Raw genomic sequence first — 18,745 nt, forward strand, 5'->3', positions numbered from 1 at the left:
TTGCTCATTTGATAAAAATGCAAAGTGGCATTAAAATGGATATGCTAACGTCACATGTTGATGGCACACTCTTTTGTTAAAGCAACGTTTTGGGTGTTCCCTTCTCTCCTCATATTATTTCACAGAAGAAGGGGGTACGATGCGTCATACTGGGAAGTGTAATGTGGGTACCTTTCCCTGCGAACTGACATTTAAAGGACGCTTACCCAAAAGGGCAGAAAATTAAGAAACGGGTACACATAAACATAAACACAAACACATATATGTATATATGCGTGTCAGGTGTATGCACAGCGTACGAGGCAGGTCCAGCAACATACGCTGCATACGCAGGCGTGTTTGACCTACTAATTTAAGATAACTTTAATTCCGACCAACGCTTGAGAAGGCATGAAATGAAAAAAATATATATATACGCAAATGACAAAAGGAGAAGGGGGGCACAATAGGCATGAAAAATATACACAATATATGTATCTTGTTCAAATTACAAAGAATTCTTTGACGACAATAAAATGCATTACGCGATTAAGCACTTTCCAATAACGTGTAAAAAAAAAAAAAGAAAAATGTTTTACTGTTGGGTTGCGTAAAGATTAGTAGAGATATTGCTTACAAAGGATATAAAATATATATACGTAGGCGATAATGTAATATGTACGTTGCTACATGTGCCAAGCAGTTTTATATATGCTTCCTATGTTTTGTGCGTATCCGCGTGAGGGATTTTTTGCTGCTATGGTGGGAAACTAAGCTGTTGTGGTGATACCAGTTCTTCTTTTTGTATTTTCATTTTTTTAATTATTTTCTTAGCTATGCGTAAAATATGCGCGAAGCTTATAGGTTTGTTTGTTTTCATCTTTTTATATTTTCGCTTTCTTTTGCTACCTCCCTTTTACCATTATATATATTTTTTAACCTTTTTAAAAACTGGGATACGCATTTTGGTTTTCACATATATTGTGTTCCTTCATGTCATGCCGTTATCGGCTACAGCATATAATTAATTTTTTTTTAATGTCGCAATGTTTTGGTACCTGTTCCTTCTACGACTTATGGGCCAGTTAGAATTTCGTTAACTTGATTGCACCACTGCGCGATTACGCGTTTCTTTGATTTATGGCTCTATTATATTTTTTCCCTTGTATATACAAAGAGAATGCATATGCACTTGTGGAGGGTGCCAATCGCGTTCATTAGCCATTGTGCACGCGGGGACGTAAATGCATGTTAAGTACATTTGTATGTTCGTATTGTAGGTATCTTTTGTGGAGGGGAGAGACGCTTCTCGCGCGAATAGCCCCCACACGTGGAGAAAAGCGTTTTGAGCAACGTTTTGCTAACCAACCTTGAGCTCAGGAAATTGATCCCTTCGCAATTCATGAGGCCACAAGATTGCCTTCACTTCACTTTTGCTTGTTTTTTAGTGCGTTTTATGCGGGCGCGCTTTTTATTGCTTGCGGGCGTAGGGGCTCCCAGGGTCAGCGTGGCATGCGCGAATATTGCATACGCAGGTCTAGATTGATAGGTACATCGGTAGGTAGATCCGTAAGTACATATACTTGACGCATACAAAAATTAGTGGAGGGTAGTACATACCTCGTCGCGAATCCATTAAAGTTATAATTAAATTGGGACGTGCAAATTTGGAGAAAAAAAAAATAACTGTAAAAAATAATCAGTCGAAAGAGAGACAGATGTACTTCTTCCCCCTAATGGCGACTCCAAATTGGTACTCTTTAGATTGTTTAGAATATGTTTCATTTTATTATTTCATTGGGGGGAGTAACTATTGCCGCGTATGGCCATATCAGTGGAAATGTGCAGTTTTTGTTAAGCAAGTTTTGCATCGATCATGTGTAGTTCCACATTCTGTATATTCCCATTTGGAGTGCCCTTGCGGGTTTGTACTTGTTAGGGAATTTCTTCCCATGGGTAGTAATCCCCTTTTTAAAAAAAAAAAAAAAAGTGTATCTCCTGAGTATGATTCATGGCAATGTTTAGTAACACATAAATGCGTGAACATACAAGGGAGAATATACACCACGGTCGTGCACACATGCATATCTTGCACGGCACATCGTGGGATAAAATCGCGAAGTGTCCTTTTTGTTATTCGGATGTAGTAACGGGGGAAAATGAACCAAATGAAACCGAAAAGGTGTTGAGAAAAAGGAAATTTTCGTTATTGAAAAATAAAAAATTGAACGATTTGGGGGGTCCGGTTTAATTATGCTTGTGCAAGGTTCAGCATGTAGAAGCAGGAAGGCAGTCCATCAGTTGGTAGATCGGCCAATTGGCGAATTCTCCAATATGGAAACGCATGCGCACTGATTGATAGACAAGTTGGGGTCACAACATGAACAGCGCGATCTCCCAAGCAGTCGCAACCCAATGCTCTCATTTAAAATTTAACCAAAAGGGGTTATCAGTAATGTGTCCTTCATGAACGTAAACATGCTTAATTGTGGTGGGAAGGCGTCCTAATTGGTCTTCGACCAAAGGGATTGACTTCCTCTCTGCTGTGCTGCCGCTGCCCATTTCTGCAGTTTTACTGAAACGGTTTTAACACATACGGAATGTGCAGCGAATTAATGAACATATTTTTTTTCAGTCTTATAATTAGGTTATCATTCCTGTGGAGGAAAAAGGAATCGGCATAACTGCAGCGTACGTTTCGGCTCCAAGAATTAACCAAATGTTGGTCATTTTTTTTTGCGAAAAATCGGTAAATAAAAAAATCTTCATAACACATTTTGATTACATTAAAAAGAGTTTCTTCCAAGTTGGGGAAGTGTTCCCTCATCTCATTGAGAATTGGGATAATTCTTTCATTATTTTTTTCCGTCTCGTTTGAATATTTGTTTGAGTTAAATGTCGTGGTGTACTTGTGTACTCTTTGAGTGTCCAACCGTTTTGCGAAAATTTGCCGATCGAACGAATGGATACTATTTTTTATGAAGTAACTGAGGCCATCATTCTGTAATTTGATGTATATAAAGTTGAATCGTACGTCCAATTTACGTGTGTTTATCTGGCTTCGCTGCAGTTTGGTGTAGTTGTTTTTATCATCTCGTGCTGTTAGGCCGTCCTCCTTTTTAAAAAGAAAACGTTTCTTCTCAAACATATCTGACAATAGCAAAAAAAGAAAAACCTCCAATTCGGTACTACCCAAATTTGTGTTGAAAAAAAAATTGTTCGGATTATCACTGCTCATGAAATATGGGGCAAAGCTGTTGTTCCATTTGGGGAGGATTACCTTCGGCGTTGTATCAAGTTGGTTGTTTTTGTTTAGTTCTGTATGCCCCTCCTGAGGTCCTGCACACAAAATATACACGAACGCCCTTTCGCAGAAGAGGAAAAATGTCTCATTTAACATCAACACAGGAGTCACAACTGTGTGCAATGCGATGGCGAGTTTTTCCTCTACATTTAGCATGTTCTCATTGCGCTGCAGTAAGTGGGCCAGTTTGTTCAAAATGGGAATCTCTTTTTGTAGCGTCTTGAAAGCAAAAGTTGATAAAATATAAAAAGAGTAAAAGAACGTGTGTGCGTCTTTTATTTTGGAAAGGACTTTGTCCATGATGGTGTTAAAAAAAAATATATTAATTTCATAATTTTTACTTTTTAAAAAGTATAAAAAGAGGAGAAGGAATTTCATATGCATTGACTGAAAATTGTTAAGCACGTCTATGCACAAATCTTGCAGCACATTGTTGGTAAAAATGACGTTAAAGTAAGAGGCGGAACAGAAAATCGAAATTAAATTTATGTAGTTATATTTTTGTAATTTCATTTGTACTTTTAAATATAAGGATTGTAGGAAGTTCAATATTTCGATATGATGAGCCCAATTTTTCTGGTCATATCTGCATAGGGCTGCGAAAATGTCCGTAACGTCCTTCTCGTTATAGCGATTTTTATCGAATAATATTTTCAAAGTGGTGAGTATTTTTTTAAACAATTTCTGATCAAGTATATTTAAATTTATTAAGCAGTCCAACATGATGCAGCAGCTGTACACATTCATAACTGGCAGGCTAGCACTCAACTCGTGCTTTATATAGTCGTAGACATTGTAGTAATTTTTTATTTTTAATTTGTTTATGTTGCACACAAGGAAGCAGAGGTCTTTCTTTTTTAGTTTAATGGGCGGGTGGTTCTTGTCCGCTACGTGCGTGTAATCCTTGTTTGTAAAATGTTCAAGGAGTTTTTGTCTTCTTTTTAGCATCCAGGAATGGTCGACATGTAGCGGTTTGCACTCTTTTACAAGGTGGTGAGTACCTTTGTCTGGGTCATTGCTGCTATTAGAGAGGACATATCCAGATGCGTGCCCCAATGCGTCTTCAAAATGGTCGAGGGGATCGGAACAGTTAATGTTTTCCCCACTTAACACAGACCCCTTTATTTTGGTCCTTTTTTCATTCTTCACATTTAAATTTATAACCAGGGAGAGCATAATTTCTTTGCAAATCGTTTCGTCCTTAACATTGCTCCTATGCAGTACATTCATTAGCATGTTTAATGAACCAACATCCAGGGTGTGCACAACACGCAGTTGGTGAAAATGATGGTGCAGCCCATTCGTCGGGTTTAGTAACACCTTCTGCACTTTGCGTAGCACATTTGTGTGTATACTTCCTCCCACCCGTGTGTAGCTATACATAAAGAGAATTAGATGATCACAATTTATTTTGTTGAAAAATAAAAAATAAAGAAAAAGTTTGTACATAATTTGTTTTAATTCTTCTACATTTTGCCAGTTCTCTATGTTGTTCAGCTTAGAATATGTGTTGCATACTAGGGTTAGGTCTAAACCATTCAAATGATTTTTCTCGTTGCTAAAAATTGGACCAATACTTTGATCATCGTTTTTGCAAATTAGCGTATTCCATGTAGGGTTCTCCTTCTGTTTGCTCAGAGATGTGAATTCCTTCGTGTAATCGTTGGCTTGAATTTTAGTTCCCCCTTTGTGGTATATCAAATTGGTGACCGGCTGAAAACTTGTCTGCCTCGATTCATCGTACGATTGGTAACTGTCTCGTGTGAATGGATCACTTGCCCTTTCCTGCACCGTCTTTCTTCCTCGAGAAAGAGAAAGGAGTTTCTTCTGGCATTTTAAGACAAATATCAACTTCTGCGTAAATTCTTTCAAAAAGGTCAAGCTGGTGTACCTATAAGAATTGGCAATACTGTACAAAGTGAGAATTATCTGCTTCAGGTTCATGTCGAAAATGAAATTTACATTATCTGTGCTGGCTATACGTCTCCAAAAGCTGTTGTCGTGGATTTTTTTTTTACTCAAGAGGTGAATTACTATGGAAAAATCGTCTTTGTTAATTTTCTTCAATTTGAGAAGGTGCACAAATTGGTCGCAGAATTTGTATATGCTGCACAAGTCATCTTTTCTGCAGGACTTTCTTATGCGTCTGACTAGTTCGGACTGCCCAGAGGCATTCGCGTTGGGGGCGTGGCCTGCGTCTTTCGGGGGTGTGCTACTTCCAGAGCATTTCTCCACTGTGATGCCTCCCGCATTCGTGCACTCATCCCCTGTGGCCGTTCCATGCGCCCTGATTTCTACCCTTCTTGGGGTCAACAATTGCTTTGCCACATGTATAATTCTGCATTTTTGTAAAATCTTCATCTAACGAAATATGGTACTAGCCTGTTGGGTGTTCGCGCAATGTGGACCATCTTTTCTCGGTATGTTCTGATGACACACGGGGTGGCGTTGCCTCGAGGACGGGATCCTACTTCCAAATGGTGGGGCGCGTGCAAAGATATGCACCTAAGTGTGCTTATACTATACCGAAGATACTGGGGCGGGGGAAACCTTCATTTGATTTATTCCTTGAGGATTTTTTTTTTTTTCTCCTCCAGTGAAGTTGTTTCCCCTTTTGTGCTCCTTCTTGCGATATCGAACGGGGGCATTTTTTTCGCCCTTCCTTCGCCACTTAAAAGGTATCCTTTGTTATTACATTTATATCCCGCGTCGCAGTTGTAAAAAATAGAAATGTAGAAACTGGAAAGTGGGAGGATCAGCATAAATTTCTGCTATCATTTTGCCAGTTACGCCTTTGCTGGTTATTTTGAATGCCCCCATTTTTCTAACTTCTGCAAAATTTCCCTTTCGAATTGTCGTTTTTTTCGGGTGTCATATGATGGGCGTATTTTACCTATGCGCTCGTTGGTAGGCGGGGCACAAAAAAAAAAAAATTGCAATATCGCTGCAGATCGGAATGTGAAGAAATTATATGCAGAAAAAACAAACATCACTTTTTTGTTTTCCCATTTTGAATGCGTCCAAAAATTTTTGTTCTACGGTGAAGATAAACAACGACTTTCTCTTTTTTCTTTAAAAAAGTGAATGAATAAAAGGTTAAATTAATATGCGGGAAATTGCTTCACATTGTGGCAAGTAATGCATTCCTTTTTTTCACATTTTTTTTTTCATTTTATGCATTTATTTTACGCCTTCGTCAGTTCTTCGTTAATAATGAGGCACAAAATATGAGTAAGCAATTTTTTTATTTGTGAAGACGTTTAACTATAATTAAGTATTCCAATTTCACCGCGCATGTGTAAATGTGTACGGGGGGATGTGCATAGATATGCATAAACATACGTGGTATGCATCAGTATGTATAGAGGCGCATATATCAGCGTAAATCGGCGTAAATCGGCGTAAATTCGAGTCGCCAACAAATTGCCGCCATGCACTTGTTACACATACACCAAATAACACATGAATGGTTAAAACATTTCCATTTTGTTTTAGCCCCCCCCCTCGTTGACATTTTATATGATGGAAGAAGTATTTTGTTTTTTCGTCTTTTTTTTAAAAACTGGAGAAGTAGGATTTCGGGAAATTTAATGCAATTTCGAAAATCACGCAGAATACACCCCGCCCGTCGTGTGCAGGAAATGAGTCGGCCATGTGTATATCTGCGTGGACGCGAACGTGCATAGGTGGGTAATCGCATCGGTGAGTATACATCCTCGAAGAAAAAAATTCGTGAGCGAGGAAATACATATGTATGAGCAGATATACGCACTTCTGCGTTTGCTTATATGTACACGTGCCCATTTGTGAATGTGACGAGGAGGAAAAACAAGAGAAAAAACGGCGCCAGAGAAAGGCACACGCGGCACATGTAGTGACGCTGCTGCTGAGTATTTTCCACATGGCTTCACCCAAATTGATAGCGCCATATGTGCGTGCATACATATATATACACGTGTTTTTTTTTTTTTTTTTTTTTCCTTGGCGATAGTTCTACACTACAGTTAGCGAACGAGCCATTTCTACATAGTTTGTAAAATAGTAGAAGCATTTTTTTTTTGTAGCGTTATAAAAGAAAATCTACCAAGGGGCGATAGGTTTTTCCTGCATAGGATTCAAAATTGACAAAGAAGGGGAATTTGAAGTTTTTCCTTTTCACACATAAGTGAATACACATATATGTGTGTATATATTTGCACTTGTGTGTAGCATGTATGTATTTTAGAAAACTCCTCGGTAACTACAGTATGCACATTTGGGAGCCTCTTCTTGATGCGCCTTTTCCATTGTGTTTTGTGATGGTGGGTGTACGTGTAGTTGCATATGCCTAAGAGTTTCATCCCCCTTTGTCTCCCCCTCTTCTGCCACCTTTTAATTACCTCATCATTTCTCCACGTAGCCATTTAACGGCTTACCTACTTCGATATTTCTTTACTCCTTTTTTTTTTTTTTTTGTTAACCCCCGTTTGTGCGATTCTGCTCCTTTTTGCACTCTGCATCTCCGCATATCCCTTTTTCAATATTCGCATGTGTACTTCCGTGTGTTTCGTATTTACCCCCCGTTGGTTCGATTTTCGTGGCTGGTTCTGTTAGGTGCCTGTCCGCCCGAGCCACAGGAATGTGTTTTACCCTGTTGCCTTTTTAATGCATAAGTACGTTTAAGTGCGAATGCATCAATTTGCTTGCCGAGTTGTGCTTCTTCAGCCCATTTACTCGGCATTTGTAAAACCACTGCGTATGTCCGTATGCCATGTGTGTTTATGTTTATTCCTTCCAGTGTTTGTAAGTAGTTTGGCGTAATCATATTTGGTTCCCCTCGACCATTCGAAGGTTCAGAGTGTGAAGAGTTCCGTAAGGGTACTTCTACACTTAAGTTGAGATATAAGAGGAATCCGGGGCTGCGTTTTTCAGCGAGGGGATTAACACAAACAGATGCGTAGATACATATTTTCGTATGTGTGCAGGTACAGCTATTTCTAGGCATATACGCAGTGTGACGTATAATATAAAGGTCCCCTCCCCCACCAAAGATTCACTCCCCACGCCGAACAAAATGGATAAGCTAGTGCCAATAGTAAACAAGTTGCAAAACGTGCTGTCTTCGTTCATTAGCAGCGAGACGCTTAGCCTGCCTCACATCGCGGTAGTGGGTGCGCAGTCAGTAGGGAAGACATCTCTGCTGGAATCGCTAGTTGGGTTAAGTTTTATGCCAAAGGGTGAAGATATCGTAACGAGGACCCCTATCATTATCCAGTTAACAAATTCAAAGTCGGATGAATGCTACTGCACGTTGACCTATACCGACTATGAAAATAACCGAGTGGAAAGACATGTGGACGATTTTTCCATTTTGAATGATATGCTCATAGATATCACGGAAGAAATTACTGGAGGGAATAAGTGCATTAAGGAAACTCCAATAATTATAGAAATACACAAAAGTGACGTTCTAGATTTAACCCTAATTGATTTGCCAGGCTTAACAAAGGTACCCGTAGGAAATCAGCCACAAAATGTAGAGGAACAAATTGTGAACTTGGTAAATAAATATATAAAAAATCCCAACTGCATCATTTTAGCCGTGTCCTGTGCTAACATCGACTTAGCCAATTCGGACAGTTTGAAAATGGCTAGAAATGTGGACCCCAAACATGAAAGAACCATAGGAGTTATCACAAAGTGCGACATGGTGGAGAAGCCCGAGATATGGAAGAAGATGATTAGCGGTTCGTTGTACCCACTAAAAAAAGGGTTCGTGGCAGTTGTCTGTAGGAGTCAGAAAGACGTGGAGGATAACACAACCATAGAAGATTCATTGAGAAAGGAGGAAGAATATTTTAATCAGTGTCTAGATCTTTCGAACCAAATGGAATGCATTATGGAATGTGGAATTAAGAATCTAGCGAAAAAGTTAAATAATATCCTTATTGAACATATTAAAAATACCGTCCCTTTTTTAAAACCTAAAATAGATGCCTTGAAAAGCATAGAGGAGGAGAAGTTACTAGAATTAGGAGAACCCATGGATAATATGAACCGGTCTGAGTATTTAGCAGTCCTGGTGAACTATATCACCAAATTTTCTCAGCAATACCAAGACATAATAGATGGAAAAGTGTTTTATAAGGATCGAGTGGATGAGCTAAAAGGAGGAGCAAGGATACATTACATTTTTAATGACTGGTATATAAAATCTTTAAATGATTTTTCCCCATTAGAATTGTTAACAGATGAAGAGATTCGAATAGCTATTCGTAATTCTAGCGGACCAAGAGGTGCCCTTTTTGTCCCAGAAAGCGCATTCGAAACGTTGATAAAAAAATTAATAAACTGTTTGAAGGAACCCTCCCTGCGTTGCGCAGATCAGGTGTATGAAGAACTCATAAAAATTGTGGACAACTGCAGAATAGCAGATATGGAGAGATTCACCAATTTGAAGAGTGCAATAAATGAGCAGGTTAAAATATTGTTAAAAGATTGCCTACAGCCAACAAAAGAAATGATAAAGAATTTGATGCTAATTGAGCTATCCTACATTAACACGAGTCACCCGGATTTCCTCAATGAACAGTTTATGAGGAATGTGTACGATAAGGACAACGATTACGTGGAGGAGTTAGACCACGCGATGCACATGCAAAGCAACAGCAATAAGCTCTTCCACTCGAAAAGGGACTTCCAGGAGGGGTACCCCCCCACGAGTGGCGGCAGCAACAACAATTGCATGAACAGCTCCACCGTTTTGCACCCGCACCAGCATCAACAACATCAGCAACATCAACAGCATCAGCACACAGCGCTTCACCACACGCCGCTGCACCACTCGCCACATCACCATCCGGCGTATAAGGAAGACAGCAAGCTGTGGAAAGGCAAAGACGATATGCGGCCCTTCAAAAATAAAGAAGGAACAAAAATTACGAACATGCACAATAGCAGAGAAAACGTCTTCGTTCTGCCAGTCATTCCTGAAAAAATAATTCCAGAATACTCCTCCTCTTCCAAGGAAATAATAGAAATTGATCTAATCAAATCTTTAATTAACAACTACTTTAACATTGTTCGAAAGCACATAGCCGATGCAGTTCCGAAAGCCATCATGCACTTCATGGTTAATACATCCAGGAAGACCATGCAGAAGGTGCTCATTTCCAATTTGCATAATAGCGAACTTTTTAATTTATTTAATGAATGTTCCTCCATAAAGGTGAAACGGAACAACTGCAAGAAGAATTTGGAATCCCTAAACCAGGCCATCAAGATGTTGGCGGAGATTAGGAATCAGGAGCTTTAGGGTTAACCTGGACCGCAGCCCCCGGAGTGGAAAAAATGGAAATGCGTGTTCAAGGGCACGTTTGGGCGTGCGGTCCTGGCTGCCTGTAGATTTTTATGTCTCTTTTTATGTATCACAATGCGGATGTGAATTCGTAAAATGGCGAGAGAGTAGATCGGAGGCCACGAATGGAAGGCTCACCGTTTGTCTTCTATTTGGCTGTCATTCGTCGGTCATTCGGTTTCTATTCAGCTTCCATTTGGCTGTCATACGTGGGTCACTTGATCTCCATTTGGCTGTTATGCGTGGGTCATTTGGCCTCCATTTCGCTGTCATTCACCGGCCATTTTTGTGTATCCCATCGCACAACCCCACCGTACACATATGTGACCACCTGCAGAGTATGCACATGCACGAGCACAACTTCGTAAATGATATGCAAATAAGATGTTCTTTTTGACGCTATAGAAAATTGCATACTTGTACGTACCTGCATACGAACTCAGAGTGCGCGCGTGTATCACGCGTTAACTGCGCATATATGTGCGCGCTGTTCTTTATTTTTAAGCCTTAAAGTGAAAATGTTTGTGGCATGGGGCGGAGCGGGAAAATGAGTACATGTATCTGCATATGCTTTGTGTGGACGCACGTATATTGGTATCCCCCCGCGCGTTCTATGCGCTGCGTGTGCATTCTTTGCTAATTGCCTTTTATCCCAATTTGAAACATGTATTAAGTTCCACACCCCTTCACTTAACCCTTTGTTTTGATAGACGCACAATTATTTTTTTTTTTTGATACGCGTAGGAAGAAAAAAACAATTAAAAAATTGCTCAGTTTCTTTTTTTTTTTTTTTTTTAAATTTAGTGAAATCCGTTTTGCGGACACTTCCGTTCGAAGCGGTTGCTATCTATGTGTCGGGATAAGGAGAGGCACGCACTGTTTATGTTTGTTCATTAGCTTCTTCGCATATTTGTTGTTCATTACATTCTTAGCATTTTTTTTTCATTAGATTCTTAGCATTTTTTTTCATTCACTTCTTCGCATATTTCTTCATGTTTTTCTTTTCTCTTTTCTCTGTCATTTTTGAAGGGACCCATTTTGAGTAAAACAGCTTTAACATTTTTACCCCCAAGGAGTGCAAAAAAGGGAGGGGAATAATTTTTAACGCACTTAAACTGACACTAAAAAAATAAAGAAAAGAAAAAAAAAGGACAAAACATTTTGACAGTTAAAATTATACGTGTTACATAATTTTAAAGGGAACGCAAAACTGCCGAAACATGTTCCAATTTTATTTGTTCAACGGAATGATGGACATTTATTTAAAAATTTTTCTACACAAATTGGATTATTAAGCAATTTGGCCACTTCCTTGGGAGTCATTTTTTAAGGTTTCTTTTTTACCACATCGCATTTTGCGCAGTTCTTTGCGTTCCGAATAGTTGGCGGCATTTGCTGGAGCCGTTAACACAATTTTGATATTCTTCAAACGTTGGTAATTTTGACATTTTTTGTTTTAAGTCTGGATGAATTTTAATTTTGGGTTTATCCTATTTAATTTTCGTGCAGTAGGGCAAACGTCGTTCCTCCCTTCTTATCGACATTTCGAAAAAGGACGAAATGCAATCGTAGGGATAGTTCAAAACGGCAGGTTTTCGATTAAGATGAAGAATTAAACGATTCTAACGATGGAGGATTCGGGTGATCACAGTAGCACGAATTTTCCCCAGAGGGGGCTTCACAAAAGAGCAGACATTTTAAATGAGGATTACTATGCTAGAAGTGACAAAAGGCGCAAGCTAAAGGCCGCCAAGAAGATGTAAGTGTGAGAGTATCTTCATCGTCGGATTGGTTTGCCCATTTTTGAGGGGCCCTTCGCGTTTTTGCCTATGTTAGTGTGATAATTTGGTGCCCTTTGTGTGTGGATGTATTAATGCTACAGTAAGAACTTCCTCTCATGAGTGCACACATGTTCGCGACATTTTGAATGTCTGCACGAAGTCCCGCTTATAAGGGAAGTGACCCTGGTTTTGTGCTACGTCCGGTCCATCTGTTTTAACAGCGACGAAATTGAACACGTGGCGTCCTCCTGTGTATTTCAAGCTGTTATTTCAAGTGGACATTTGGAGGAAGTTCCTCGGCAATGTCGCTTAGTACAGCTTGGCGCTCTCACCGTTCAGTTGTCTTTTTTTCACTCAACCTTGCTTTACACGCATGGGACACCGTCCTCTGTCCCCATCTTGCAGAGGCGAAGACGGGGAGTTCCCCCAAAACGTGAAGAGCAAACTGAAGGAGTATTACGAAATGCGCTTCGACAAGAAAGTGATAAACCTGCCCTTCAGCACAGACTCAATAAACGTACAACAGAGGGGGTTTCACGATTACAGCAAAGACATGAAATTAAAAAAAAATCACATGAACAAGCCATTGTGGATATGCTCAGATGGGTTTATTTACTTAGAGATGTTTAACAGTTGCAGTAAGCAGGCATCGGATTTTCTCATAACGATTGCGGAACCGATCTGTAGACCAGAATTAATTCACGAATTTCAGCTAACTATTTTTTCTTTGTATGCAGCCATATCCGTGGGGGTTACCCTCGATGAGTTGTTAGTAAACTTGGACAAATTTTCGAAAAACTTTTTGCCAAATGAGTTAGTACATAATATTACCAAAAGTGCCGAATCGTTTGGGAAGGCAAAATTAGTACTTAGAGAAAACAAGTATTACATTGAAGCTACAAATAAATCAGAGTTAGATTATCTATTAAAAAATAGCATAATAAAAAATGCAAGGTTGTATTCAAGTGAAAATAACAGTGACCAGAAAATTAAGAATATGCTTACGCTGAACAATAATTTTCATGAGAATAAATCTGGTCAAGGTGCAGCTGATAGTGGTGCAGCTGATAGTGGTGCAGCTAATAATCGGAGAAATTTTTTAAGCGAAGCTGCCAGCGATAGGAAGCCGAAGGATACCTATGTGACATACGAGGCACCCGTCTTGGACACTACTCAGCTGGGTTATAACAATTTGCACATCGTTAGGTGGAGTCTCATCGCCACTTTGTTTGTTCCACCCCAGGCCAATATATTTTGTCTTGTTTCACTTGCATAGATCTATCCCGCGGGGAAGGCCCTCCCCCCTGATAAGCCATATATTACACTTTGCACTATAACCCCCCATAAATGGCACCCTTTTTACAGGCTTCAAAATAAGCGAAAGCGAAAAGAAGCTAATGCTACAGGAGAAGAAGAATGCAAATCAAAATTTAAACGAGAATTCAGCAACGTCAGCTGAGGTTTACTCATTTGAAGTGAACTGTGACAAAATAGAAGAAGTAAAGCAGGAGGCATTGCAAACAATGCAGAGGCCTCTACTAATGGAATACGATTTTAGGAGAGATAAAAAGAACCCCAATTTAATTTGCTCGTTAAAAAGTCATGTGCAGATTAGGTATTACCAAGAAAAGGCTTTGAGAAAAATGTTCAGCAATGGGAGGAGTAGGTCGGGCATTATAGTTCTTCCCTGTGGGGTGGGTAAAACGTTGACAGGAATTACAGCTGCTAGTACTATAAAGAAGTCATCCCTTTTTTTAACCACGTCAGCGGTAGCTGTGGAGCAATGGAAAAAGCAGTTCGAAGATTTCACAAATATACATCCAAGGCATATAAGAATTTTGACTTCGGATTATAAATTCGATTTGTGGCCAATTAACGAAGCAGGGGTGTTAATTTCGACATACACCATGTTGGCATACTCAGGAAAAAGGAGCGAGCAAAGTTTGAAGATTGTAAATGACATAAGGCGAAGAGAGTGGGGATTACTCGTTTTTGACGAGGTGCAATTCGCCCCAGCACCATCATTTAGAAGAATAAACGATATAGTAAAATCGCATTGTAAACTGGGTCTAACAGCAACCCTGGTAAGGGAAGATTTGCTGATCAGGGATTTACAGTGGATTATTGGGCCCAAGTTGTACGAAGCCAACTGGGTTGAACTGCAAAACAAAGGATTCTTGGCGAAAGCTTTGTGCAAAGAAATATGGTGTAGTATGCCCAGCTCGTTCTATAAATACTATTTGAAGTCAAACAGCTTTATTAAGAGAAGACTCTACACTTGTAACCCTAGAAAGCTAATGATGTGTGAATATTTAATAAAATATCACGAACAGAATAATGATAAAATTATCGTTTTTAGTGACAACATCTTTGCCCTTTTGCACATCGCGAAAACTTTAAACAAGCCATTTATATATGGGAAGCTTTCTCCTATTGAAAGAATAGCAATCATCAACAAGTTTAAAAATGACTCCAATATTAATACAATTTTGTTGAGTAAAGTTGGAGATAACGCAATAGACATTCCTATTGCAAATGTTGTTATTCAAATATCTTTCAATTTTGCGTCGAGAAGACAGGAGGCTCAAAGATTAGGAAGAATTATTAGGCCAAAAAATAAAGCCAATGAGAAAAAAAATATTAACGACCCCGACTCCTTCTTTTACAGCCTGGTTAGTAAAGACACCATAGAAATGTGCTACTCTGATAAGAGGCAGAGGTTTCTCATCAACCAGGGCTATGCCTACAACGTCCTTAGTGACAACATTGTCGATTTTAATAAATTAAATTTGGTATACAAAAATAGAAAAATTCAGGAAAACTTGCTAAAGTGTATTTTGGCAAGCACGGACGATGGTAATAATGACGAAGATGACGACCTATTTGAGGACCCCAGTTATAAAAAAGATACTCCAAAGATGGGAAGTAAACCAAACATAGTTTCTTCACACGGCAAAAAGGATGACGCGCTGAAGAAGGTGAACAGTGGGGGCTTGCTAAAATTGTCTGCCAACATGGATGTAACCTTTAGTGACAAAAAAAAAACCTCGCAGAAGAAGTTCGCTGACAAGCACATTCTTTTTAGGAAGTTTCTAAATCAGAACAAGTAGCTCCGCTTGGGGGAACGGGCGCAGGAGGGGTTTTTCCCGTCGGACATTTTTTCCATCCAAGAAAAGGGAATACATGTGTGCATGTGTATGCCCACCCACGCATCGCTCTGTGTAATTTCCACAAACAGAAGAAGGAGAAGAAAAAGAAGAAGGAGAAAAAAAAAAAGAAGAAGAACGAATGGCTATTATTTGCCAAAGCAGAGGGGAGGTAGAAGCGGCTTGTGAATGTAAGTCCTCCACATTGCATGCTTATTTGGCGTAATTGGAGACAAATGAAGAATCGGCTTAGCAGCTTTGCGTCCGCGACATGTCCATATTCACAAATCTGTGAGGTGTGTCGCCACAAGAATGGACTAATGAAATGGTTTATATATATGTACGCAGGGTGTGGTAAAGATGCGTGTTCTCAACTCCGCGACGTGGCGGTACACCTTTGAGTCTTTCAAGGGGAAGAATAGTAAATTATTTGTAAACGCAAACACCACGGAGTGATGCGCATACAGGATAATCTCGTTTTATTTTCCTTTTGTTTTTCTCTTTCTGAATTTACACGAGGCTACTGTATATGTTTTTTTCCCGCTTTTTTTAAACTCCCCGAATTGCTTTATTTGGACGTGTTTGTTCATTTGTGAGTGTGTCTGTATGAGCATGATAGCAACATGGTGTTATCCGCACATTTGCTCATACTTAAAAGTGATCAAATTGGAAAAAAATGAAAAAAAAAATTTCATTCTTTGCTCATATTACTTTTTTTGTTCCAACCATTCGAAAAAAGTAGGACCCAAATGCTGGCTATGCTCGGTTGGTATGAACTACGTGGGATACGCCGCAAAAATATATCTTTGGATTTTCCTTATTCGCGGGGGTGTTGTAACTGTGTTACTATGCAACTGAGGTATGGTGTCACTTTACCGCTTTTTTTTTTTTTTTTTTTACCCTCGCCCACTTGTATTTGCGTTTGCATTTGCATCCCCTTGCTTTATTTTCATTGGGAATTAACAGCCACGTTATAAGGAATCCCACGTCGTGTGCCACACCATGGTGAGGGGGAATGGGATACTCTATACAAACACGTGCATAGTTCAAGTGTCCTCCCCGATGCCCACATGTGTTCATTCGAATGATATTGCTATTCCGAAGTTATGTTACCTTTGCGTGGCACAGATGATCCCATGTCGCCTTACCATTTTAACCCGCAACATGGATGAAGAGAACAGATTTTTGCAAAAAAAAGAAAAAAAGTGCAAACTGTTTTATAACGTTCGTACGATTAACCAGTTGTGATGGAAGGCCATTTTTTGCACTTGTTTTGATTTGAAGCGGAAGGTGAAAAAAAAGTTGACGCGGCCTTACAGTTGAGAGAAAATATTGCATACATTTGTGCACAAAAAAAAAAAAAAGAGAAGTATTATACAATTAATATGTATTGTTATCGCCAAAATTGTTGGAGAGCTTTTGCTAGCACTTCTACCCCCGGCATTCATATGGACGTGTACGCATATGTATAGCAAAATGTGATGGCGTTAAAAAAACGAAGTGGTTAATTAAAATCTACTGTTCGATGTTTTCCCTTTGGATAGAGCAACTTTTTTTTTTTTTTTACTATTAAAGAGGGACAAAAGAAAGAACAACGAAACATATGAACGAAAAAAGAAACCTCCAAAAGAGGAAAAATATCGAAAAAACAAAATTATAGAAAAGCTGCAAAATTTTATAACAGAATAAGGAAGAGAAAAAAAAAAAATACAAGTCAGGAAAAAAAAAAAAAAAAATTTAAGTATACCCTCTGGCATAATAGCTACATTTTTTACCATTAAAAGAAGAGATAAAGGAAAATGAGTTCCATCTATAGTGATGTTGTGCTCCTGGTTCAGTTTTCAAAGAAAGTAGAAAGTAGAACATTCGTTGAATACAATTCGTTGAAGTTGGCCCTGAATGGTTAGTAGCCGCAGAACGGATAGACTTGTAAAGACGCAGTTATAAGAACAAATAAACAAACAACTCATGGGATTAACAAGTTTTAACAGTTCCACGGGGATTGCGCTGTTAATCTGTGTGTGTAGCAGTCTAGTTAGGCGTGTATGCAGATATCCATGACTGCGTTGGTGTGCGTCTGCTCTAAGAATCATAAAAAGTTTCTGACGAATGCTGTATTTATACAAATGGGTGTATATGTACACTTTTTATTTTTTTTTTTTCTTTTTTTTTTGTCGCCAGGAATTTGCCAATTATACGAACAGGCCATAAAAGAGAATGACCCTACCGTACAAAGAATAACCTATAACATGAACGATTTGTTTTTGTACATTGACAACATACAAAAGATGACCTTGATGCTGTTAGTGTTAAGGAAAAAGGAGAAAAAAAAATGACTTGAGAGGAACGAGAATGAAAAAGAAATAGCCAATATGCCGCTCGCTCCTCATTCGCATAAACAGTTTTGTGAAGAACGAGATGGGAGAGCACTTCATCTCGCGCGATGGCTATTGAATGCGCGTTTGGAAAAATGCGTCCCTACATTTCTAAAGCTAAAATTTGTGTACGTTTTTTTTTTTTTTTTTTTTGCAGATTCCATCAGCCAACGTGGACGTACAAACCCCATGACAAGAAATGGATAAAACAAAAGCTGGTTGAGCATATAAAGGATCAAATAGGGCAATAAAATATGCCTCCATGTGTGTGTAAAGTAGGGCAGAAGATGGTTCACCTTGTGACGCCGCTATTCTGCGGTTCCACCGGTGTGATGGTCCCCCACTCGATGATGCACATTTTTCTGCATCACCTCGGTTCGCCAATCAAAACAGAAGAGAAAAAGAAAAAAAAAGAAAAAGGAGGAAAAGAAATCTAACAGTTCAAAGCATTTTTAGACTCCCTGGTCGTTCCTTTGTTTATAATGTATTCCCCAGTAAATACCCTCTGTACTTTTCTAGTGCATTTTTGTAGTCTTCATCCAGTTTATTCTTCAGTTGCTCTTTCCGTTCATTTGTCTATTCGGAAAGTGGAGCCGGGAGAAAAAGAAGGTGAAGACATGAAAATGGGAGGGGAGCAGGAGGGGGAGAGTAAAAAGAGGACAAAGAAAAGGTGAAAACGGAAAAGAGATGAGAAAAAGGAGAAAAGACGAAGTGGCGAAATCAACAGTTGTATACATTATTTATATGAAACATTTTGAGCAACGCTATCTGCAATACATTCTTCTCATACGTAGTGAAACATGCTTTATTCATCTGCCTTTTCC

General features: G+C 39.1%; 4 protein-coding genes across 4 annotated transcripts; 3 read left to right on the forward strand and 1 right to left on the reverse strand.

The window, feature by feature from the left end:
• Nucleotides 1-2,551: 2,551 nt before the first annotated feature.
• Nucleotides 2,552-5,644, reverse strand: C922_05112 (hypothetical protein; the record flags this gene model as incomplete). Its single annotated transcript, XM_008820685.1, has 1 exon — nucleotides 2,552-5,644. One exon carries the CDS (start codon nucleotides 5,642-5,644, stop codon nucleotides 2,552-2,554), a length of 3,093 nt encoding a protein of 1,030 aa, XP_008818907.1.
• A 2,692-nt stretch (nucleotides 5,645-8,336) lies between these two features.
• On the forward strand, nucleotides 8,337-10,577 carry C922_05113 (dynamin GTPase; the record flags this gene model as incomplete). Its single annotated transcript, XM_008820686.1, has 1 exon — nucleotides 8,337-10,577. The coding sequence occupies one exon, from the start codon at nucleotides 8,337-8,339 to the stop codon at nucleotides 10,575-10,577; it is 2,241 nt and encodes a 746-aa protein (XP_008818908.1).
• Nucleotides 10,578-12,247: 1,670 nt separating this feature from the next.
• On the forward strand, nucleotides 12,248-15,510 carry C922_05114 (DNA excision repair protein ERCC-3; the record flags this gene model as incomplete). The annotated part of the gene is made up of 3 exons (XM_008820687.1): nucleotides 12,248-12,378; nucleotides 12,806-13,581; nucleotides 13,766-15,510. 3 exons carry the CDS (start codon nucleotides 12,248-12,250, stop codon nucleotides 15,508-15,510), a joined length of 2,652 nt encoding a protein of 883 aa, XP_008818909.1.
• A 1,835-nt stretch (nucleotides 15,511-17,345) lies between these two features.
• C922_05115 (hypothetical protein) lies at nucleotides 17,346-18,172 on the forward strand (the record flags this gene model as incomplete). The annotated part of the gene is made up of 3 exons (XM_008820688.1): nucleotides 17,346-17,448; nucleotides 17,728-17,848; nucleotides 18,079-18,172. 3 exons carry the CDS (start codon nucleotides 17,346-17,348, stop codon nucleotides 18,170-18,172), a joined length of 318 nt encoding a protein of 105 aa, XP_008818910.1.
• Nucleotides 18,173-18,745: the final 573 nt, after the last annotated feature.

This window comes from Plasmodium inui, assembly GCF_000524495.1.
Source record: "Plasmodium inui San Antonio 1 unplaced genomic scaffold supercont1.38, whole genome shotgun sequence".
NCBI lineage: Eukaryota > Apicomplexa > Aconoidasida > Haemosporida > Plasmodiidae > Plasmodium > Plasmodium inui.